This window comes from Schistocerca serialis, chromosome 4, assembly GCF_023864345.2.
Source record: "Schistocerca serialis cubense isolate TAMUIC-IGC-003099 chromosome 4, iqSchSeri2.2, whole genome shotgun sequence".
Taxonomy (NCBI): Eukaryota; Metazoa; Arthropoda; class Insecta; order Orthoptera; family Acrididae; genus Schistocerca; species Schistocerca serialis.
This window is the reverse complement of record NC_064641.1, coordinates 139,608,063-139,631,875: the sequence shown is the minus strand read 5'-3', so window position 1 is coordinate 139,631,875 and position 23,813 is coordinate 139,608,063. Positions and strand designations below refer to the sequence as shown.

The 23,813-nt window shown below is 39.4% G+C and overlaps 1 protein-coding gene across 1 annotated transcript in view; it reads right to left on the bottom strand.

The window, feature by feature from the left end:
- Window positions 1-2,917: 2,917 nt before the first annotated feature.
- Window positions 2,918-23,813, bottom strand: part of LOC126474326 (sodium-dependent nutrient amino acid transporter 1-like) — a 188,682-nt gene continuing 167,786 nt past the window's right edge. Inside the window, exon 7 of the mRNA XM_050101793.1 lies at window positions 2,918-3,106. Coding sequence (XP_049957750.1) covers window positions 2,918-3,106 — 189 coding nt within the window. The remainder of the gene's footprint in view (window positions 3,107-23,813) is intronic.

The window sequence follows — 23,813 nt, the reverse complement described above, 5'->3', positions numbered from 1 at the left end:
ATGGTCGAACACTTTGTCCACAATTTTGAACCAGGTTGTTGCCTGTCGGGATTGAACGGCATCAGTGCCGTAAGCATTGTAGAAAGTTCGGAAGAACAGGTTGAGTTGAATTCGTTGGGGCACTGCCTGAAATGAGCTGCTGTTGCTGCAGTAATCCAGGAGAGTGTGTCTCCAGGGTATGTGGCGATGACGGCTGGTCGGGTGGCGGCGTGAAGGTGACGCGTTATGGTTGAGCGCGATGCAGGTGAGACACCGTAATGTGTTGATTGCAGTTGTGGAAGTTCGACATGTTGCAGGTGTGTTCGGATTGATGTGTTATGGAAGACCAACGCGAAAGAGGCACCGAGATGTGCTGAGAACGGTAGTGGAAGCTCGACTGGAGCCAGTGTGGGGGCGACAGGTGAGAAAAAGTTCAAAGTTTGAAAACGCGTTCCACTCCATGGAAAACTCAACATACGATCAGAGTTGGAGCCACCTGTGTTGCAGGGAGGCTGCGGAGGTGCGGGCTGTCCAGAAGCACAGTGAGGAAAATGATGTCAAACGTCGGGCGAAATGTGTGAATGTTCAATATTCATAGTCACTTCACTTAAAACGGTGTGCGAATAAGGTGAATGTCGTGGCACAAAACACTGAGGCTTAGCAGTAGGACAGAGATGGAGGTCAGGCACAGATAACAAGCTATTGTTCCTGTTGCAGGCTGGGGTATTGAAGCAAGAAGGCATGTGCTGATCCTGAAGCGAGGCAGGTGCGCGTGTGGTTGGATGCTGAGGAGGCTGAACTGTGAACAAAGCAGTTCCGGCCATGTGGTAGAAATCTCCGTGGTACTGCACAGATTGTGGCATGGCAAACCGTTGTCCTGGCAGTGGTAGGTTATCCAATGAAGCATTTGCAGAAATCGGCATTGATCCCGCACTGCATGGAGGTCTGTAAGAGGTAACTGCACAGTCAATGAGGGAGGGCACATGTGGCAGGAACAAAGGCATCTGATAGCTGGAGTCATGCACACTACTAACCTCACTTATTGTTGCAGGCACGAAAACGTCTGGTGAAATCAGCGTAATCGTCGAGTGAGAGGCGTCATGTTGCAGTTCTGGCGGGTGTACATCGCCCGCAACATGATGCAAGTCGATCACAAAATCCGGCGCTGGCATTGGGCCGAAGCCATTGTTTGAATGTTGTGTTGTGTAATACATGCAAAAATAACCGATGTGGAGGCCGCGGACATAGTAAAATGGCGAAAATGGAAGACGTTACAACTCGGGGTCACCAGTGAGGTTGATGCTCGGGTCAGTTACACCAAATAACACCTTATAATCAGGAGTTCACTTATTCACCTCTTTACACGAGTAAGGCTTACAAAGAACTGGATGGTGGAACTGCACAAAGATAATGTTTAGCTTAATTCAAAGACGATACTCAGATCGATACTGGTGTTGACCTCATCGGCACCACAGGCAAATAGGTGCTCATTGCAGGGCTGTATGGCAAGTGATTCCTTTGAATGATGCTGACTGATGTTGATTGCTGCACCAGCAGATGATCATTGAGCAGTGATGTAGATGATGATTGGGCAGTGATGTTTATCTGGACCACATGGCGGTAGCTTGCTTGACAGTAGTCACAAACTTGGTGCCCTTTTCTAGAAAGATGGGCACTACTTATACATGTCCTGACTCAACATATTGTCATTTAGGCACCCCAGGTGACATGTAGTTATCCAGTTGTAATGTCAAAGCGGTGTTCCTGATTTCAGTTACACTGCTGGCTGCTGAATGGTGGTTGTATGCAGAAACAGTTTCTTGCAACAATCTGCGGCAGTTACGTGGTTATCAGGCACTGACCTCTGACATGTTAGAGCTGGCTAGTGCTGTTACAGAGTGCAAGTCACACAGTATAAATTAGAGTGCTTAAAATTTATTGTACAATTGAAAAATAAGTTTCATAAAAGGTCCTCAAACATGATTACTGCTTGTAAAATAAATTTTATGCTTTATTATTAAACACTTGATTTTAAAGGACCATGTTGCTTTCTGAGAGGTTCTGTGCCTCTACTATTGACTAGGTTTTGTTCTTTACAAAGAAAAAAATAAAAAAAACTTGTGAAAATCACTTTATGGGAATACATATTAATTCAAGAGCAACATATTACACACCACTTAAAATTAGAAAGTCTAAATTTTTCATTAACAGAAATACTGTTACTATATTGCACACCTTCTAAGAGGTACTATAACTGTAAAAAATGGTAAAAACAATCAAATTTTTGGGCATTGATTCCCATCTTACAGCACAATACCCGAACATTAAATGGAAAACTCTCTCTCTGGCCTAGCTAGCTTTCACAGAATGAATTCTGGCTGGCCAGGTTTAAAGACTGCAGATGACTGAGTACCCAATGGGAAGAAGCACAATGTTTATGTTTCTGTAAAATGAGTTTACAATTGGACATGCATGACATATCAATAATGACACAGTTTCTGAGGCATCCACTTTGGCATCTGACCTCTTAAGGAAATTACAAAAATTTCTGTTATCCAGAATTTTTTTCCAAAGCAGTTGGAAGTTAGACCATCCTGTTATGAATAGCAGAAAATTTTCTCTCCAGTCACTGTTAACTTTCAACCATGCTATAATTAAATCATTGTTATTTTTGTCTGTTTGATGTTTTTCTTCTGTAATAGAGTTATTTGGTGAAGGAACTAAATTGTATGAGACCCATCTTTCATCAGTATTGTACACACCAGGTTGATAGTTACAGAAGTGTCCATATTAAAAGGACACAATAATTTATTTATTTTGATGCAGCATGAAGAATAATGAACTTTCATGAAACATTATAGTACAAAAAATTGTAAGAATTTTATTAATCTTAATCCAACAACATTAATATGTCACAGTATAATGAGATGGATACTCTTTATGTTTGTGTATCTTCTGGATTCTCATGTAACATCTTATCTTCAGTATAAAGTTCCATGCGCCACTGATGATAGGTGAAAGGTTGCGAGCGAATCTCTTCTGATGGTTTGTACTTCTTACGCACTGCTCGCAGATGTGGATTAGGTGGACCCCATGTAAACGTTGGCTTTAGCAAACTTTCCATCTTCTGTGAAAAGAAACAATGAAAAATTAATTTGCAGCTATAATTACATTTTCAGCATTCAACAAAGCTGAAGGCTCCAAATTATTGAACTTTTAACATGCTCAACAAGTTTCCACTATTTCTAACAGATTTATGGACTCAAGGACAGTAATGATGTGTTAAAAAACAGTGGAATGAAACAGCATCCACATCTGATGACGACAACATATGGACATGCCACATTGTTTTTAGTGTATCAACACTGCTGTGGTTGAACATCAAAAGCCACAACAATGGTCACATTAACTAGCTTTTTGCCAGGGGCTGTGCAGTGTTTTAATCACTTTGTTGAATATCCACATTGTGCTTTGATGACGAATGGGGGAAGAACATACTACAACACAGCAACTTCGGCTGGCTGGGGTGGCCGAGCGGTTCTAGGTGCTACAGTCTGGAACTGCGTGACCACTACGGTCGCAGGTTTGAATCTTGCCTCAGGCATGGATGTGTGTGATGTCCATAGGTTAGTTAGGTTTAAGCAGTTCTAAGTTGTAGGGGACTGATGACCTCAGAAGTTAAGTCCCGTAGTGCTCAGAGCCATTTGAACAGCAATTTCTACTTTAGAAAATAATAGTGTGTAAATACTGCACACGTTAACATACATTGCTTCAAGCAAATGTTTAAGCTTGTTGTCTTGATACCTCTTTTATGACTCTTCTGTATCTGCTGGTCATAACTGTTCGCTACACACTGCTGTTCTTTCAGCAACTTGTGTTTCTATATCATTTACATTTGATAACCCTCAAACATCAATGGTACACAAGTGCAGGGTTTTACAGATCAATGTTCGTGATGGATTGTGGAACAGACACATCCCCATATTTTATAATCACTTGTGAACCAGATAGTTATGCATACAACATTCTGTTTAGAGGCTAAGATATGCATTGAACATATTCCTAATAGACAATAATGACATTTTGTATCATGTGTTGCATTTGTCAACTATTGTTCTGTCACATTCCATTTACGTTCTGAGCAAGGAAACCATTACTGCCTATGTGGCTTTGTATTTACCCCGATATCACATACATCCTTCTTTTGCCCTCTAATAGCATATAGAATGGAGGCAGTAGAAATGTCATGTAGTGTTCCTTAAATATTGCTTCTTTAAATTTCTTTAACACTATTTTGTGAGAAAAATGTCATCTTTCTACCAAATGTTTCCATTTAAGTCCTCTGAGTCTCACTCTTTGCAGCATGAAGTATTTTTATCTGTTACAATCCTAACAGTATATTATTAAATTCACTCAGTGTATACAGTCTACACAGCCAATCTTAACAATTTTTATGTTGCACCACTTTTCAATATCTTCTGTTCTTATTGTCTGAACTGCTCATCATTCATGTTCCACTGCCATCCAAAGCAGGATTCCAGGCAAATACCTTCAGAAAATACTACCTAACATTTAAATTTCTATTTAATAATAGTAAATTCCTCTTTTTCAGAAATGCTGTTCTTGCTATAGCCAGTCGTATTTTATATCTTCTCTATTTTGGTCATCATTTATTTTGATTCCCAAATAGCAAAATTCATGTACTTCTTTAAATGCCTTATTTCCTTATCCAATTACCTCATCATTGCCTGATTTAATTCAACTATACACCATTACCTCTGTTTTACTTTAGCCAATGTTCATCTTATAATTTCTTTTCAAGACACTATCCATTCTGTTCAGTTGCTCTTCCATGTCCTTTGCTGTCTCTGACAGAATTACAATGTCATTGGCAATCCTTATAAAGTTTACTTTTTTTCCTCTGAACGAAACTTCCCTTTCCAAATTTCTCTTTCTACTTACTGTTTGCACAATGCGCAGAATGAATAGTATTGGGGATGGGCTATAACCTCGTCTTATACCTTCTCAGCCACTGCTTTTCTGTAATGTCCTTCAACATCTTTTAACTGCTGTCTGGGTTCTGTGTAAGTTATAAATAATTTTTCAGGCCCTGTGTTTTATTCCTGCTACCATCAAAATATCAGCGAATTTGTCTATTCAACATTGTCAAAAGCCTTTTCTAAACATACAAATACAATAAACATAGGTTAGTCTCTCTTCTAAGATATGCTGTAGTGTCACTACTTCTTTGCATGCTTCTGCATTTCTCCAGAATGTAAATGTATCTTCTACAAGGTAGACTTTTAGTAGTTTTTCCATTTTTCTGTATATAATTAGCATCAGTATTTTGCACCCATGACTTATTAAACTAATGGTTCTGTAGTATTCATACCTGCCAGCTTCTGCCTTCTGTAGAATGGGAATTGTTACATTCTGACAACGGAAAATCCAGAATGGAATATGACTTAGCAACTCAGCATGTCCACTTTATGGTAAATTATTATGTTATCCTTGAAGTATGAGACTATTTTGCTTATCTGATACACCTTGAGCATCACATTGAATTGTTTTGCCATAGCTGGCCCCCAAGAATCTCAGTAATTCTGAGGGGATGTGTCTACCCTGGGAGCTTTGTTTCCACTTATGTCATTCAGTCATCTGTCAGTTTCTTATTTCTGTATCATATCTCCCTTCTCATCTTCATTTACTTGCTTCTCGTTCTTTCTATAATATTGCCTTCAAGTTCATTTCCATTGTTTAGCCCATCTACGCGTCCCTTCCAACTTTCACCTTTTCCTTCTTTGCTTAGTACTGTCTTGTCATTTGAGCTCTTTGAAATTCACACAGCTGCATCTTTTCTTCGAAAGTATATCTAATTTCCTTATAGGTGACATCTATCTTTTCCTTAATTATGCATGATTTTACAGCCATGAATTTGAAACTTCTTGGAAGATTAAACCTGTGTGCTGGACCAAGACTCGAACTCGGGACCTTTGCCTTTTGTGGGCATGTGCACTTGAGTTTGAGTCTTGGTGTGGCACACAGTTTTAATCTGCCAGGAAGTTTCATATCAGTGCACACTCCGCTGCAGAGTGAAAATCTAATTTTGGAGCCATGAATTTGTTCTCTAGCCATTCTTGCTTAGCTATTTTGCATTTTCCATCCATGTCATGTTTTAGACCTCTGTATTCTTTTTTGCTTATTTATCTACTGCATTTTTATATTTCCTGCTTTTATAGATTATCTTCTGTGTTGCCCAAGAATTTCTAGTAACTCTTGTCTGTTTACCTATTTGACCCTTTGCTGCCTTCATTATTTTATGTCTCAAGGTTATCCATTCGTCATCTATTGCAATACTTTCCTCTCTTACAGCCATACAGTGCCTACTGCACAGAAATTCCCAAAAAACACAGGTTTCTTGAATTTATACTGGTCCTATTTCCTTGATTTCCTATGTTCCAGTTTTAATCTGCAGTTTGTAAGCAATAAATTATGTTCAGAGTTCACGTCTGCCCCTGTAAAAGCAATGCAGGCACTGATATTGGGGAGTGGGGGGGGGGGGGGGGGGGGGAGGGGGCCAGCAAACTGTGGTATCTGCCCCAGGTGGCAATTTCAAGGGGTGCCAAATTCATATTCTTGTAGAAGAAAACTTTGCTTCAAGAAGCGTCTATCCTTGAGCACACATTGGTCTATCGATTATTCATATGTTTTTGAAATGCATTCCAGTTGTTTCTTGAACATTTTTGATCACAATTTAAGTTGATTTCTGAACAAATCATGAGTTGATTTTTGAAAACATACATAGTGTACATGATGTATCTGCCAGGGGAATCCCCATCGAATCTAGAAATAAAAAAACTTTCCCACAGACAAAAGGGTATGGGGCTATATGAGCTGAGCCGAATGAACATAAATGGATGAATGCCAATCACTGTTTGCTCATGTGGTCGATTGGGTGTGCAATGATCAGCATTGTTATAAGTATTAGTGAATCAATAGATTCAGATTACCAGAGTGGAAAGAAAGGACTAACAGGTAAGAAAGATTACATATTATCTTATTGGTGTACCCAAGAAATTGAAATTTTAACAGAAAATTTTTTGCCAGATTGCTATACTACCAGTTGCACAGCCCTGATTAGCAGCCGCTGTCTATTCTGGGAATAGTACAGAAAATGCATTGTACAAACACATAATAATGCCTAACCAAAGAATAAATGTGAGATAACTGTACCTGTGATTCTGGCAGGGCTAGTGAAGTTAACTGGAGGATAAGTTTTGACAATGGCAAGAATAGTTACAGAATTAATGATGACACAATTGTTTGTTAGAATGAGGAAGGAGAAGAAATGGGGACATCACACAAATTATATGGAGGTACGAGGTGCATTCAAGTTCTAAGGCCTCCAATTCTTTTTCTAATTAACTACTCACCCGAAATCGATGAAACTGGCATTGCTTCTTGACGTAATCGCCCTGCAGACGTACACATTTTTCACAACGCTGACGCCATGATTCCATGGCAGCGGCGAAGGCTTCTTTAGGAGTCTGTTTTGACCACTGGAAAATCGCTGAGGCAATAGCAGCACGGCTGGTGAATATGCGGCCACAGAGAGTGTCTTTCATTGTTGGAAAAAGCCAAAAGTCACTAGGAGCCAGGTCAGGTGAGTAGGGAGCATGAGGAATCACTTCAAAGTTGTTATCACAAAGAAACTGTTGCATAACGTTAGCTTGATGTGCGGGTGCGTTGTCTTTCCGAAACAGCACACGCGCAGCCCTTCCCGGACGTTTTTGTTGCAGTGCAGGAAGGAATTTGTTCTTCAAAACATTTTCGTAGGATGCAGCTGTTACCGTAGTGCCCTTTGGAATGCAATGGGTAAGGATTACGCCCTTGCTGTCCCAGAACATGGACACCATCATTTTTCAGCACTGGCGGTTACCCGAAATTTTTTTGGTGGTGGTGAATCTGTGTGCTTCTATTGAGCTGACTGGCGCTTTGTTTCTGTATTGAAAAATGGCATCCATGTCTCATCCATTGTCACAACCGACAAAAAGAAAGTCCCATTCATGCTGTCGTTGCGCGTCAACATTGCTTGGCAACATGCCACACGGGCAGCCCTGTGGTTGTCCATCAGCATTCGTGGCACCCACCTGGATGACACTTTTCGCATTTTCAGGTAGTCATGCACGATTGTGTGCACAGAACCCACAGAAATGCCAACTCTGGAGGCGATCTGTTCAACAGTCATTCGGCGATCCCCCAAAACAATTCTCTCCATTTTCTCGATCATGTCGTCAGACCGACTTGTGCGAGCTCAAGGCTGTTTCGGTTTGTTGTCACACGATGTTCTGCCTTCATTAAACTGTCGCACCCACGAACGCACTTTCGACACATCCATAACTCCATCACCACATGCCTCCTTCAACTGTCGATGAATTTCAGTTGGTTTCACACCACGCAAATTCAGAAAACGAATGATTGCACGCTGTTCAAGTAAGGAAAACGTCGCCATTTTAAGTATTTAAAACAGTTCTCACTCTCGCCACTGGCAGTAAAATTCCATCTGCCGTACAGTGCTGCCATCTCTGGGACATATTGACAATGAACGCGGCCTCATTTTAAAACAATGCGCATGTTTCTATCTCTTTCCAGTCCGGAGAAAAAAAAAATCGGAAGCCTTAGAACTTGAATGCACCTCGTATATGACAATTTCAAATTTATATAAAATTTTCATCTACTACTTTTCGATCTCATGCTTGAGAAACTGGAGGAGTGTATGAGTATGAATGAAATGTGAAACTACATCCAAAATAAAAATTTTTGCTTATAGTAGGCCTAATAGGTATTTGATATTGGTATTTCGTGAGTTATGTTCTATCATGTTATTTATGTAAACGAGGTACATAAAAATGACTATTTGTGCCAAAACAGTCTCACTTGTTTGGTGCGTGCTACAGCTGCTGCACCATTAGACAGACCTGTTTCACCTTATCCAGCATACAGTGACAAAATAGACATAATCAGATCAAGAAACCACAAAAGTTGTTGTTGTTGTTGTGGTCTTCAGTCCTGAGACTGGTTTGATGCAGCTCTCCATGCTACTCTATCCTGTGCAAGCTTTTTCATCTCCCAGTACCTACTGCAACCTACATCCTTCTGAATCTGCTTAGTGTATTCATCTCTTGGTCTCCCCCTACGATTTTTACCCTCCACGCTGCCCTCCAATCCTAAATTCGTGATCCCTTGATGCCTCAGGACATGTCCTACCAACCGATCCCTTCTTCTAGTCAAGTTGTGCCACAAACTTCTCTTCTCCCCAATCCTATTCAGTACCTCCTCATTAGTTATGTGATCTACCCACCTTATCTTCAGCATTCTTCTGTAGCACCACATTTCGAAAGCTTCTATTCTCTTCTTGTCCAAACTATTTATCGTCCATGTTTCACTTCCATACATGGCTACACTCCATACAAATACTTTCAGAAATGACTTCCTGACACTTAAATCTATACTCGATGTTAACAAATTTCTCTTCTTCAGAAACGATTTCCTTGCCATTGCCAGCCTACATTTTATGTCCTCTCTACTTCGACCATCATCAGTTATTTTGCTCCCCAAATAGCAAAACTCCTTTACTACTTTAAGTGTCTCATTTCCTAATCTAATTCCCTCAGCATCACCCGACTTAATTAGACTACATTCCATTATCCTTGTTTTGCTTTTGTTGATGTTCATCTTATATCCTCCTTTCAAGACACTGTCCATTCCATTCAACTGCTCTTCCAAGTCCTTTGCTGTCTCTGACAGAATTACAATGTCATCGGCGAACCTCAAAGTTTTTATTTCTTCTCCATGAATTTTAATACCTACTCCGAATTTTTCTTTTGTTTCCTTTACTGCTTGCTCAATATACAGATTGAACAACATCGGGGAGAGGCTACAACCCTGTCTTACTCCCTTCCCAACCAATGCTTCCCTTTCATCTCCCTCGACTCTTATAACTGCCATCTGGTTTCTGTACAAATTGTAAATAGCCTTTCGCTCCCTGTATTTTACCCCCGCCACCTTTAGAATTTGAAAGAGAGTATTCCAGTCAACATTGTCAAAAGCTTTCTCTAAGTCTACAAATGCTAGAAACGTGGGTTTGCCTTTCCTTAATCTTTCTTCTAAGATAAGTCGTAAGGTCAGTATTGCCTCACGTGTTCCAGTGTTTCTATGGAATCCAAACTGATCTTCCCCGAGGTTGGCTTCTACTAGTTTTTCCATTCGTCTGTAAAGAATTCGTGTTAGTATTTTGCAGCTGTGACTTATTAAACTGATAGTTCGGTAATTTTCACATCTGTCAACACCTGCTTTCTTTGGGATTGGAATTATTATATTCTTCTTGAAGTCTGTGGGTATTTCGCCTGTTTCATACATCTTGCTCACCAGATGGTAGAGTTTTGTCAGGACTGGCTCTCCCACGGCCGTCAGTAGTTCCAATGGAATATTGTCTACTCCGGGGGCCTTGTTTCGACTCAGGTCTTTCAGTGCTCTGTCAAACTCTTCACGCAGTATCGTATCTCCCATTTCATCTTCATCTACATCCTCTTCCATTTCCATAATATTGTCCTCAAGTACATCGCCCTTGTATAGACCCTCTATATACTCCTTCCACCTTTCTGCTTTCCCTTCTTTGCTTAGAACTGGGTTTCCATCTGAGCTCTTGATATTCATACAAGTCGTTCTCTTATCTCCAAAGGTCTCTTTAATTTTCCTGTAGGCGGTATCTATCTTACCCCTAGTGAGATAGGCCTCTACATCCTTACATTTGTCCTCTAGCCATCCCTGCTTAGCCATTTTGCACTTCCTGTCGATCTCGTTTTTGAGACGTATGTATTCCTTTTTGCCTGTTTCACTTACTGCATTTTTATATTTTCTCCTTTCATCAATTAAATTCAATATTTCTTCTGTTACCCAAGGATTTCTACTAGCCCTCGTCTTTTTACCTACTTGATCCTCTGCTGCCTTCACTACTTCATCCCTCAAAGCTATCCATTCTTCTTCTACTGTATTTATTTCCCCCATTCCTGTCAATTGCTCCCTTATGCTCTCCCTGAATCTCTGTACAACCTCTGGTTCTTTTAGTTTATCCAGGTCCCATCTCCTTAAATTCCCACCTTTTTGCAGTTTCTTCAGTTTTAATCTACAGGTCATAACCAATAGATTGTGGTCAGAGTCCACATCTGCCCCTGGAAATGTCTTACAATTTAAAACCTGGTTCCTAAATCTCTGTCTTACCATTATATAATCTATCTGATACCTTTTAGTATCTCCAGGGTTCTTCCATGTATACAACCTTCTTTCATGATTCTTAAACCAAGTGTTAGTTATGATTATGTTGTGCTCTGTGCAAAATTCTACCAGGCGGCTTCCTCTTTCATTTCTGTCCCCCAATCCATATTCACCTACTATGTTTCCTTCTCTCCCTTTTCCTACACTCGAATTCCAGTCACCCATGACTATTAAATTTTCGTCTCCCTTCACAATCTGAATAATTTCTTTTATTTCATCATACATTTCTTCAATTTCTTCGTCATCTGCAGAGCTAGTTGGCATATAAACTTGTACTACTGTAGTAGGTGTGGGCTTCGTATCTATCTTGGCCACAATAATGCGTTCACTATGCTGTTTGTAGTAGCTTACCCGCATTCCTATTTTCCTATTCATTATTAAACCTACTCCTGCATTACCCCTATTTGATTTTGTGTTTATAACCCTGTAGTCACCTGACCAGAAGTCTTGTTCCTCCTGCCACCGAACTTCACTAATTCCCACTATATCTAACTTCAACCTATCCATTTCCCTTTTTAAATTTTCTAACCTACCTGCCCGATTAAGGGATCTGACATTCCACGCTCCGATCCGTAGAACGCCAGTTTTCTTTCTCCTGATAATGACATCCTCTTGAGTAGTCCCCGCCCGGAGATCCGAATGGGGGACTATTTTACCTCCGGAATATTTTACCCAAGAGGACGCCATCATCATGTAATCATACAGTAAAGCTGCATGCCCTCGGGAAAAATTACGGCTGTAGTTTCCCCTTGCTTTCAGCCGTTCGCAGTACCAGCACAGCAAGGCCGTTTTGGTTATTGTTACAAGGCCAGATCAGTCAATCATCCAGACTGTTGCCCTTGCAACTACTGAAAAGGCTGCTGCCCCTCTTCAGGAACCACACGTTTGTCTGGCCTCTAAACAGATACCCCTCCGTTGTGGTTGTACCTACGGTACGGCTATCTGTATCGCTGAGGCACGCAAGCCTCCCCACCAACGGCAAGGTCCATGGTTCATTGTAGTATTAGGTGCTATTTGTATTAACAGCTTTTCAGTGTTAGACAATGACATGTTGATTTTTTTGTGTAGAAAAACATTGACAAACTCTGATGAGATAATAGATCCTTTCACAAAAAGGAAAGCACGCCCTGTGAAGCTATAGCAAGAATAGAGGGAAAAAAAATACTGATACCTAAGGACTGAAGGAAGAAATGTGGACTGTCTTACCTGTCTCTTATCTTTGCTGGTTTTGTGTTTCTTATATTTAATTTGGCTAATAGGCAATAAGGACTGCAAATTTTCTGAAGAGTTGTTATTCTCCCAGTCACAAATAATCCCATCCAGTATTAATTGTGACTTTTTTTAAGGGTGTATGGTGTCAAACAGGCTAACTAGGATCAGGAGAGGCAACACAGGACATTTTCATTTCCACTGTCCTGAATATACATTTGATGGCTTCCATTACAAAATATAGATGTTTGAGTTCCTCAGAACGAAACACAGCGCTGTGTGATAGAAGAATGCTGTGTGAAGAGGTGTGGCTCTGCCCTTTGGCATACTTAAAACCAAATATGTTTTATATATCATAGTCTTCAGGAAGATGTGCTCTATAAAAAGAGCAATTTTCGAAAAACAGATTTTTTAAAAAATTTTGACATCCTATCTCAAATGCTTGAGGGGGGGGGGGCACCACTATCAAGTTTTTGTCCCGGTTCGGAAATATCCTAGATCCAGGGCTGTGTAAATGTCTTACAGTTTAAAATCTGGTTTCAAAATCTCTGTCTTACCATAGTGTAATCAATCTGAAGCCTTCAAGTCCTCAGGTCTCTACCAAATATACTACTTGACACGGCAGTAATACCTACAGTCACTGACCTTGCTCATTGTTGTTATCATTGCTGTTATAAGCATAAGAATTGAGTAACATGAGAAAGAAATTGAAACAGAAGGTAAATGCAAGCTGTCGCTCATTTAAGAGCATCCAGTGACAGTCAAATGGTGATCAGCGCTATTGATCAAGATATATTTCAGTTTTAAGAATACTGAAATCAGAATTTGAGCTAGTGCTAAGAGGCAGGAGGTGACCATTGATCATGTTGGCCAAATACCCAAGGACACTGTGTCATCACGGAAGGCTTCAGAGCACTTTGACAGATAGTTTTTGTGAAGCCAGTGCAAGAATATGAAGGTCTAAAAAAATGGCTCTGAGCACTATGGGACTCAACTGCTGAGGTCATTAGTCCCCTAGAACTTAGAACTAGTTAAACCTAACTAACCTAAGGACATCACACACATCCATGCCTGAGGCAGGATTCGAACCTGCGACCGTAGCGGTCTCGGAGTTCCAGACTGCAGCGCCAGAACCGCGCGGCCACTTCGGCCGGCTATGAAGGTCTAAAACTAAAAGTTAGACACAGTTTGTGAGGACAGACACCCCATTGCAACAAGCAGCTGGATGAGGCCATGGCCTGGATGGCAGGGAAAGAAAAACAGTCCATCCAAAAAGTACATTTTATGACAGTAAGAATCAATGGAGAATTATTTCAGATAGTGTTACAGAATAACTTCCACGTACCAACCGATGTTGTAGATTAAAATTTTGATAGAATTATTAGTAAAGTGGCCTGTTTGATGTTACAAAAGCCAAAACAAATATAATTGGGAGTGATAGACTATTGTATGGAGGAGAATGCATCTGGGCTTGGCTGAGGTTTGACCAAGATCAGATGGCAGTCCATCATAGTTACATCATGAGCTTTGTATTTATTGATTTGATATTGATTAACTATGAATACATACAGTCATTAGGCAGTGCTTTTAATTAGTACTTCAAAGTATATTTTTGCTGGTGAAAATATCTGCAGACAGGAGGAGATATGTAACTGAACAAAACTTATGGCACATCTTTTATTGTCACGTAACCAAATGTTGATAAGTTGGATGATATCAATTATCTAGTTCTCAGTGTTGTGATAGGTCATCACTAATGGCCATGACTGTGTGGTTATAGTATTTTGTATCTTTGAGAAATCGTGTGACTTATTGCTGGCAGATTCCAAGACTATTCTGGTGGTTCATGCCCCATGTGGCATATCAGCAAAGTGATTTTGTAGTTGTATGTACATGTAGCTAATACGATAGGGCAGAATTGTCTTGTCAATCATAATTAGTTTCAGTCCCACAATTCTGTTGACTGCTCAACTCTGCATAAATTTTGTAACATATGCACAGCAACTTAATTGGAGGACAAAGGGACTCAATAATATACGAGGGGTGTTTAATAAATAAAGCAACACATTATTTTCTCAGCCAATTTCAGTTGAAAAAATGTTGAATTTGGTGTGGAATATTCCTCCTTCAGTCCATATAATTTGATAAAGTTCCAGTAGGTGGTGGTGCTACATGTAGCTTTCAAATTGAGGTGTGTAATGGAGGTGTGTTCCAGAGATCTGTGACTGGGTTTCTTTTGGCAGAAAACAAAAGCACTGCAGATATTCATAGGTGGCTGCAGTATGTCTATGGTGACATGGCAGCAAACAAAAGTTTGATGAGCCGTTGGGTGAGGCATCTGTCATCAAGGTCACACAAATCTGTCTGATCTCCTGCTTGCTGGCTGACTGCACACACCCTCAGGAAATTGAAGAAATGACTTCAGCATGTTCATTCTCATGAAAATATAAACAAACTTATCCTTCTCCATGACAACACAAGGCCTCACACAAGTCTGTGCACCTGAGAGGAGCTTATTACACTGCATTGGACTGTTCTTCCTCATCCACTCTACAGCCAGATTTTGCGCCTTCCAACTTCCATTTTTTTGTGCGTTGAAGGATGCCCTCTGCGGGAAGCAGTATGTAGAGGGTGGGGAGGTTATTGATGCAGTAAGATGTTGGCTCTGATGTTGACCAGTGGAGTGGTACCATGTGGGCATACAGGCCCTCCCAGTAGGGCAGTGTAAGGCCGTTGCATTGAATTGAAATTATGTTGAAAAACAGGTTTTGTAGCCAAAAAGTGGAGAATAATATGGTGTATTTGAATCCTGAATAAAACCATCCTGCTTTCAGAAAAGAATGTGTTGCATTAAATTTTTGTCTTCCTTACCTATCTAAATAATTTGTTTTCATCTCATCATACATTGTTTCAGTTTCTTCATCACCTGGAAAGCTAGGTGGCATATGAACTTGCACTACTGTGGTGGTGGTGGTTCAGTTTGTGTATTTAATTCTACAAAATTCCAACTGTTTTCTGAGTATTGTTGTATTCATCCAAAGTTCAGTCAGGTTAAAATATGGGAGCACAGCGAAAGAACAAGTGCATCACAGATAATGGCAGGTACATAAACAGGTCAAAGATGTGTGACTGGACTGAAGTACACAGCATCAGAAGGTAGACATGTGTTGTAACAAAGTCACGCACCCCTGTTAGACTACCATTTATTGTCCTAGGCAGATTGTTTGATATTACACTGCAGAATTGTTTTTTGTTAGCTGTTTCTCTTGGTGTAAACTGATGTATGTATGATGCTGGAATAACTTGTCCATGAATTTTTGTGTATGGCAGGCTTTATTCTGATTAACCTCAGATTTCTAAACCATTTGAATTTTGTAATTGAGGGTAAGTAAACCATGTTCCATGATCCTTAAACCAAGTGTTAGTGATGAAAAAACTAAGCTCTGTGCAAAATTTTACCAGATGTCTTCCTCTTTCATTCATTACCTGAAGTCCATGTTCTACTATATTTCCTTCTCTTCCGTTTCCCACTGTCAAACTCCAGTCCATAATCACAGTAAAATTTTTGTATCTCTTAACTATCTGAATAATTTCTTTTATCTCATCATACATTGCTTCAGTCTCCTCATCACCTGCAGAGCAGGGTGGCATATAAACATGCACTATGTGGTAGTTGTTCAGTTCGTGTCTATTGCGGCTATGACAATGCATTCACTATGCTGTTCATAGTAATTTAGCAACATTACTGTTTTCTTATTCATTATTAAACCTACTCTTGCATTACCTCTATCTTATTTTGTATGTACAACTCTGTACTCTTGTGACCAGGCCGGCCAGAGTGGCCGTGCGGTTCTAGGCGCTACAGTCTGGAGCCGAGCGACTGCTACGCTCGCAAAAGAATCCTGCCTCGGGCATGGATGTGTGTTGTCCTTAGGTTAGTTAGGTTTAATTAGTTCTAAGTTCTAGGCGACTGATGACCTCAGAAGTTAAGTTGCGTAGTGCTCAGAGCCATTTTTCTTGTGACCAGAAGTCCTGTTCTTTCTTCCACATTTCCCTAATTCCTACTATATTGATTTCCCATTTTAAAATTTGTGGTGACTTATCATTTGTCACAATTGATTATGCAAGAAGTCAACATATGTGTGTGTGTGTGTGTGTGAGAGAGAGAGAGAGAGAGAGAGAGAGAGAGAGAGAGAGAGAGAGAGAGAGAAAGAGAGAGAGAGAGGGGGGGGGGGGGGAGAGAAAGGAGGTGAGGGTGGTGTTTCTCCTTACTTTTAGCTATTCACAGTATCAGCACAGCAAAGCCATTTTAGTTGATGTTGCAAGGCCAGATCAGAAAGTCATCCAGGCTGCTGCCCTGCAGTACTGAAAGAGCCACTACTCCCCCTCAGGAACCACAGGTTAGCCTGGCCTCTCCACAGATACCCTTCTGATGTGGTTGCACTATGATAGGGCTATCTGTATCACTGAGGTGCATAAATCATCCCACCGAGTGAGGTCTACAGTTCATTTCATATCACTTGTTTATATAATCCACAAATATTTAAACAATATGATAGGATCCAAAGTTTAGTGATGACTTGTAGTTGGACATTATTTTGTTTGTTCTCATTGATGAAAGAATTACCTTACATTCATCCACTTCTAAAGATATGTGCCGTCGACTACACAAAACGGATAGCATCTGCAATGTTAGCTGTTCTAATGTAATGAACTGATGCTGACACTATTATGAATATCTTCAAGTAATATTTTATTACCTTCTACTATTTTATTATTATTATCCTCCAACAGTCTCTTATTCTCACCCATTAATTTTCTGTTATTATCCTCAATCATTTTTTTAATTTCTTCTACAAATTTAGCAATTCATGTCATTATATCTACTGTTTCCACTTTGGCTGTCATTTTGCAAGTAAAAACAGGCATAAATATGCACGTCTATGCAACAGTTCAACAGCTGCTATGTAACAATATACCTAATCCCTAATATAGTATTACTATGTATGTTCGCGAACAGCATAGTGAATGCATTAGTGTAGCCAAGATAGACACGAAGCCCACACCTACCACAGTAGTACAAGTTTATAAGCCAACTAACTCCACGGATGATGAAGAGATTGAAGAAATGTATGATGAGATAAAAGAAATTATTCAGATAGTGATGGGAGACGAAAATGTGATAGTCATGGGGCACGGAATTCGATAGAAGGAAGAGAAGGAAAAGTAGTAGGTGTATATGAAATGGGAGTAAGGAATGAAAGAGGAAGCCGCCTGGTAGAATTTTGCACAGACCATAACTTAATCATAGCTAACACTTGGTTTAAGAATCATGTTGTTTATGTGGAAGAAGCCTGGAGATACTGGAAGGTTTCAGACAGATTATATAATGATAAGAGATTGAGGACCCAGGTTTTAAATTGTAAGACATTTCCAGGGGCAGATGTGGACTCTGACCACAGTCTATTTGTTATGAGCTGAAGATTAAAACTGAAGAAACTGCAAAAAGGTGGGAATTTAAGGAGATGTGACCTGGATAAACTGAAAGAACCAGAGGTTGTAGAGAATTTCAGAGAGAGCATTAGGGAACGATTGACAGGAACAGGGGAAAGAAATACAATAGAAAAGGAATGGGTAGCTTTGAGAGATGAAATCGTGAAGGCAGCAGAGGATCAAGTAGGTAAAAAGATGAGGGCTAGTAGAAATCCTTGGGTAACAGAAGAGATATTGAATTTAATTGATGAAAGGAGAAAATATAAAAATGCAGTAAATGAAGCAGGCAGAAAGGAATACAAACATCTCAAAAATGCAAAATGGCTAAGCATGGATGACTAGATGACAAATGTAAGGATGCACAGGAGCCAACTCCATGGGGCCTGAGCCCCCTCAAAAATTCGTTTGGGGGGCTCCACTGCCCCCAATAATTTAAGAAAATTATTAATTATATTATGCTTTGTAAAATCACAAAATTATGTTGGAATTTTTTATTTTGCTTGTCTGACGATAGTTACCTTTTAAAAAACAGACAGAATGAATCAAAACAAGTAATTATTATGGTAGGAAGCAGGTTAAATGAAAATGAGGGGTGTGATTCATGATAGTGTCACAGTGCTGCGGGCACACTTAGAATTTGTCCCGGTGCGCAAATCTTCGGGTAAAGTCTGGCGCCGGCGGGCCAGAACTGCGGCCGCGGTGACATCAAAAGGACTGCAGCAGAAGTGCCTGGAACCCTCCACCTCACGTCGCCTTGATGCATCGAGACATTATGATGCCATGGCTACATAAAGCCCACCCTGGTGCTGCAGTCATTCAGTGTGGATAGCTTCGTTCAGTGCATGCTGCACACGTGTTTAGTGTTCCGACTTTAGTGTCTAGTGGACTATTTTATATGGCTATATTTTATTCATTTACTTTAGTCTCTTAGTGTGTTGTGAATTAAGTTTGCAATGGATAAATTTGTTACCAAAATGGCGCGCTTGGAAGTTGATGATACTGCAAGTCAACCTCCAACAGTTACTGTGTTGTCAATTGCTTCGTCGTCTTCAAGTGAGAACCATTCACAGCCAAAACCTGGACAATCTGGTAAGGGAAGATCATTTCAGAAGTCTTGGTTGATCAAATATACATGGCTAGAATATGAAGCATCTACCGAAAAAGTTTTTTGCAAAACCTGCAAAGAGGCAGATGTTAAAACTCTATTACAATTTTCTTCAAAAAAAGAAGGTGCATTTACTTTGGTAGGGTTTTCTAACTGGAAAAGGGCTTTGGAAAAATTCCATCTTCATAAAAATACTTTTATGCTTAAAGAAGGTGTTCTGAAACGAAATTCTATCGCTAACTGAAGTGTGGCCTCCCAACTGAATGAACAGTTACATAGTGATATGAAGAAAAGCCTTTTAGCTCTTGAGACAATTTTTACTACCGTGCCATTTCTATGCCAACAAGGACTAGCAATTAGAGGGTACGAAGATGTAAACTCAAATTTTTTTTCAATTGTTGGAACTCTGAAAGAATGTCATACCTGATTTTAAAGATTGGTTAGGGCGTTCGGGGTATAAGTGGACGTCCCACGATATTCAAAATGAGATCATTGATCTACTAGGAAAGTCTGTGTTGAGAAAGGTACTGGCTTCAATTAAGAAGACTAAACATTTTTCTATTATGATTGACGAAACAAGTGATTCTTCAATTCACAAGCAAGTGTCATTTTGTATTCGTACTGTTGATGATTCCTTAATCATCAACAAAGACTTTATTGGCTCATACAAGAACCTCAACACTGAATAACAAACACTGTTCAGTATTTTAAAAGACATTTTTGCTCGTCTTGATTTGTCGATGAATGACTTAAGAGGATAGTGTTATGATGGTGCCTCGAATATGAGAGGTAAGTTCAAAGGACTAAAAAAATTAGTTTAAGATATACAACCAAAAGCACGTTATGTGCACTGCACTGCACACAGTTTAGACATGGCAGTTGTACGCAGTCTCCGCCATCTTACGTCTATGAGGGATATTATGGCTTTAGCCAAGGACTTAATAAACACCGTAAGGAAATCCAACAAAAGGATGGGACTTTTCAGAAGCCCCCTTTGCCCGACTCGATGGACTACGCGAGCTTCTTGTATCTTGAGAATATTGAACAACTTTGAAGAACTTCTAGAGTTTTTTTGAAACATTTTCTGCAGAGGACAAAACAGAGGCAGGTTACAAATGTGCACACTATCTTGAGTCAATGTTACAATTCAAGACATTTCTTTTTACATCTTTATTGCCATGCAATGGACTCATTAGATGATGCCAATGAAAAAACTCAAAGCCCTCATCTGAGTGTTGCTGATGTGGAAAAAAATATATGAGGTTTTGATTTGTATATTGTATGGAAGGCGTGATAGTTTTGAACACTTTTGGAAATTGAAAATAAAAATCTTCAGAGGTTGATGATCCTTCGCTTCCTTTGAATCGAAGTATATCAAAGAAGTATGAAAACAATGAAGCCAGATCACAGCACACTTTCAAAACCCCAAAGGAATACTAGAAAACTATTTACATTGAAGTTTGTGGAATGGTGCAATATTGCATTACTGAGTGGTTTGCTTCAACTGGACTGACACAAGTCATTGCAGTTGAACAAGAGTGCTTGCTTGCTAGTAAACAGAGGTGAAACAAATTTGGAAAAATCAGTGAGTTTTTCAAAAATGACCAAGACATTGAGAGACTGTGCTTACACTTGAATATGTTAGCCGATATTGCTAATAAAAAACAACTGGTCTTAAAAAACATGCAATATGTAAGAAAGTACATTACACAATAGCCTACAGTTGGAGAAATGTTATGTGAAGCTTCTCCAAGTAGTTCCAATCACGACAGCAACAGCAAAATGTTCATTTAGCACTCTAAGACTTCTGAAGTCAATCTCCGATCAACAGTGGGACAGAAACGATTGAACAACTTGGCTGTTCTTCATGCCCACTGAGATGTTTTGGATGAATTGGATATCCGACCAGTCGTCAATGACTTCATATTCCATAATCTAGTCAGGCGCTCGACATTCGCACCTTTCTAAAGACACTCTAGCCCTAATAATGGCATTTAGAGCAATATTAAAAATCTTTAGAAAATAGAGAATTAAATACATACATAATGTTACATTTTCAGTTTTGAAATATTAGTATTAGTTTAGTACTGTATAAGTTATTTTCAAATACTTAAATATTTCTAGGGTGTAAGACCCAATTAAAACCTGCTATTTATAAACTGTATTAACTTTATTAAAGCATTAACTCTGAGATATAATATTCAAAGTAAGCTTATATTAGCTATTTCACTTATTAATCAAAGTGCTATTACTGTGCAACAGCAATATTTTATATTTTATTCTTTTGATGATAGTTTAGGATTTATTTAAATATAATTTCAGTCATTTCAGAGCTATATAGTTACTGCTCTGTAATTGTCTATAAGCATGATTATTGCTGTAAATTAAATTATCTTTTTATGAAAATAACGTATGTGTTTAAGTTTTGTTTCTTTTTTCAAAGCCAAAAAATGTGTCAGGCTTGTCGAGTTTCCCAGAGTGTCGAGTTACCGAGAGCCCAGTTTTTGGGATTCTAATGTTGAACATATGGCTCTAAAATGCCTAAAAAACTTTAAAACTCACTATTTTTCATCTAAAATTTAGAAAACATCTCAGGACAAGAACCCCCAGTATGCCCCCCCCCCCCAATATTTTTTATGTCAGTGCCCCTGTAAGGATGTAGAGGCATATATCACTGGAGGTAAATTAGATACTGCCTACAGGTAAATTAAAGAGACCTTTGGCAAAAAGAGAACCCCTTGTATGAATATGAGGGTCATCCAAAAAGTAAGTTCCGTTTCTATTTCTATCTGCGGCAGCACTACAATCGCAGTTCTGAGCATGTGCGGCAGTTACTCTGACTCAAGAAGAAGACTTGTATGCCATTTTCAGATTGCTGCTGCTGATGTGTGCTTTGTAGTGCTTCTTTATAATGTCAGCCATAACTGAAAATGCCACCACGTATGAAATCAGATCTGAAATTCGTTTTCTAAATGCAAAGAAAGTTAAACCAAAGGAAATTCAATGGCAAAAATGTGAGGTTTATGGACGAAATGCTATGAGTGATTCAATGGTTAGAAGTTGGGTCAGACTGTTCAATGAAGGATGTGATCAAGTGTACGATGAAGAGTGAAGTGGACGCTCGTCTGTGGTTACTGATAAACTGGTTCACACAACATCCTCCGTACAGCCCGGACCTTGCTCCTAGCGACTTTCATCTTTTCTTACACCTAAAATCTGCCCTCGGTGGTCAACACTTCAATGATAATGATGAGCTGAAAGAACATGTTACCACATGGTTGAATACACATGCGGCAACATCCTATGAAGAAGGCATACAAAAACTTGTGCCACACTATGAAAAGTGCCTACAAAATTTCGGAAGCTATGTAGAAAAGTAGTTTAACAATTGTAGATTTTTGTACAATAAATATTTTTTGTGCGTCTGTACATGTTTGTTTTATATAACTAAACAGAACTTACTCTGTGGACATACCTTGTACCAAAAGCTCAGATGGAAAGCCAGTTCTAAGCAAAGAAGGAAAAGCAGAAAGATGGAAGGAGTATATAGAGGCTCTATACAAGTGTGATGTACTTGAGGGCAATATTGTTGAAATGAAAGACGATGTAAGTGAAGATGAAATGGGAGATATGATACTGCATGAAGAATTTGACGCAGCACTGAAAGATCTAAGTTGAAGCAAGGCCCCTGGAGTAGACAACATTACATTAGAACTACTGATAGCCCTGGGAGAGCTAGCCCTGACAAAACTCTACCATCTGGTGAGAAAATGTATGAGACAGGTGAAATACCCTCAGAGTTCAAGAAGAATATAATTATTCCAATTCCAAAGAAAGAAGGTGTTGACAGGTGTGAAAATTACCGAACTATCAATTTAATAAGTCACGGCTGCAAAATACTAACACAAATTCTTTACAGACGAATGGAAAAATTGGTAGAAGCCAACCTTGGAGAAGATCAGTATGGATCCCGTAGAAATGTTGGAACATGTGAGGCAATACTGACACCATGACTTATTGTAGAAGATAGGTTAAGGAAAGGTAAACCTATGTTTCTAGATTTTGTAGACTTAGAGAATGTTTGACAATGTTGACTAGAATACTCTCTTTCAAATTCTGAAGGCGGCAGGGGTCAAATACAGGGAGCGAAAGGCTATTTACAATTTGTACAGAAACCAGATGGCAGTTGAGGGACTTGAAAGGGAAGCAGTGGTTGGGAAGGGAGTGAGACAGGGTTGTAGCCTCTCCCCGATGTTATTCAATCTGTACATTGAGCAAGCAATAAAGGAATCAAAAGAAAAATATGGAGTATGTATTAAAATCCATGGAGAAGAAATAAAAAACTTTAAAGTTCACCGATCACACTGTAATTCTGTCAGAGACAGCAAAGGACTTGGAAGAGCAGTTGAACGGAATAGACAGGGTCTTGAAAGAAGGATATAAGATGAACATCAACAAAAGTAAAACGAGGATAATGGAATGTAGTCGAATTAAATCGGACGATGCTGAGAGAATTAGATTAGGAAATGACACACTTAAAGTAGTAAAGGAGTTTTGCTATTTGGGGAGCAAAATAACTATGATGGTCGAAGTAGAGAGGATATAAAATGTAGACTGGCAATGGCAAGAAAAGTGTTTCTGAAGAAGAGAAATTTGTTAACATCGAATATAGATTTAAGTGTCAGGAAGTCGT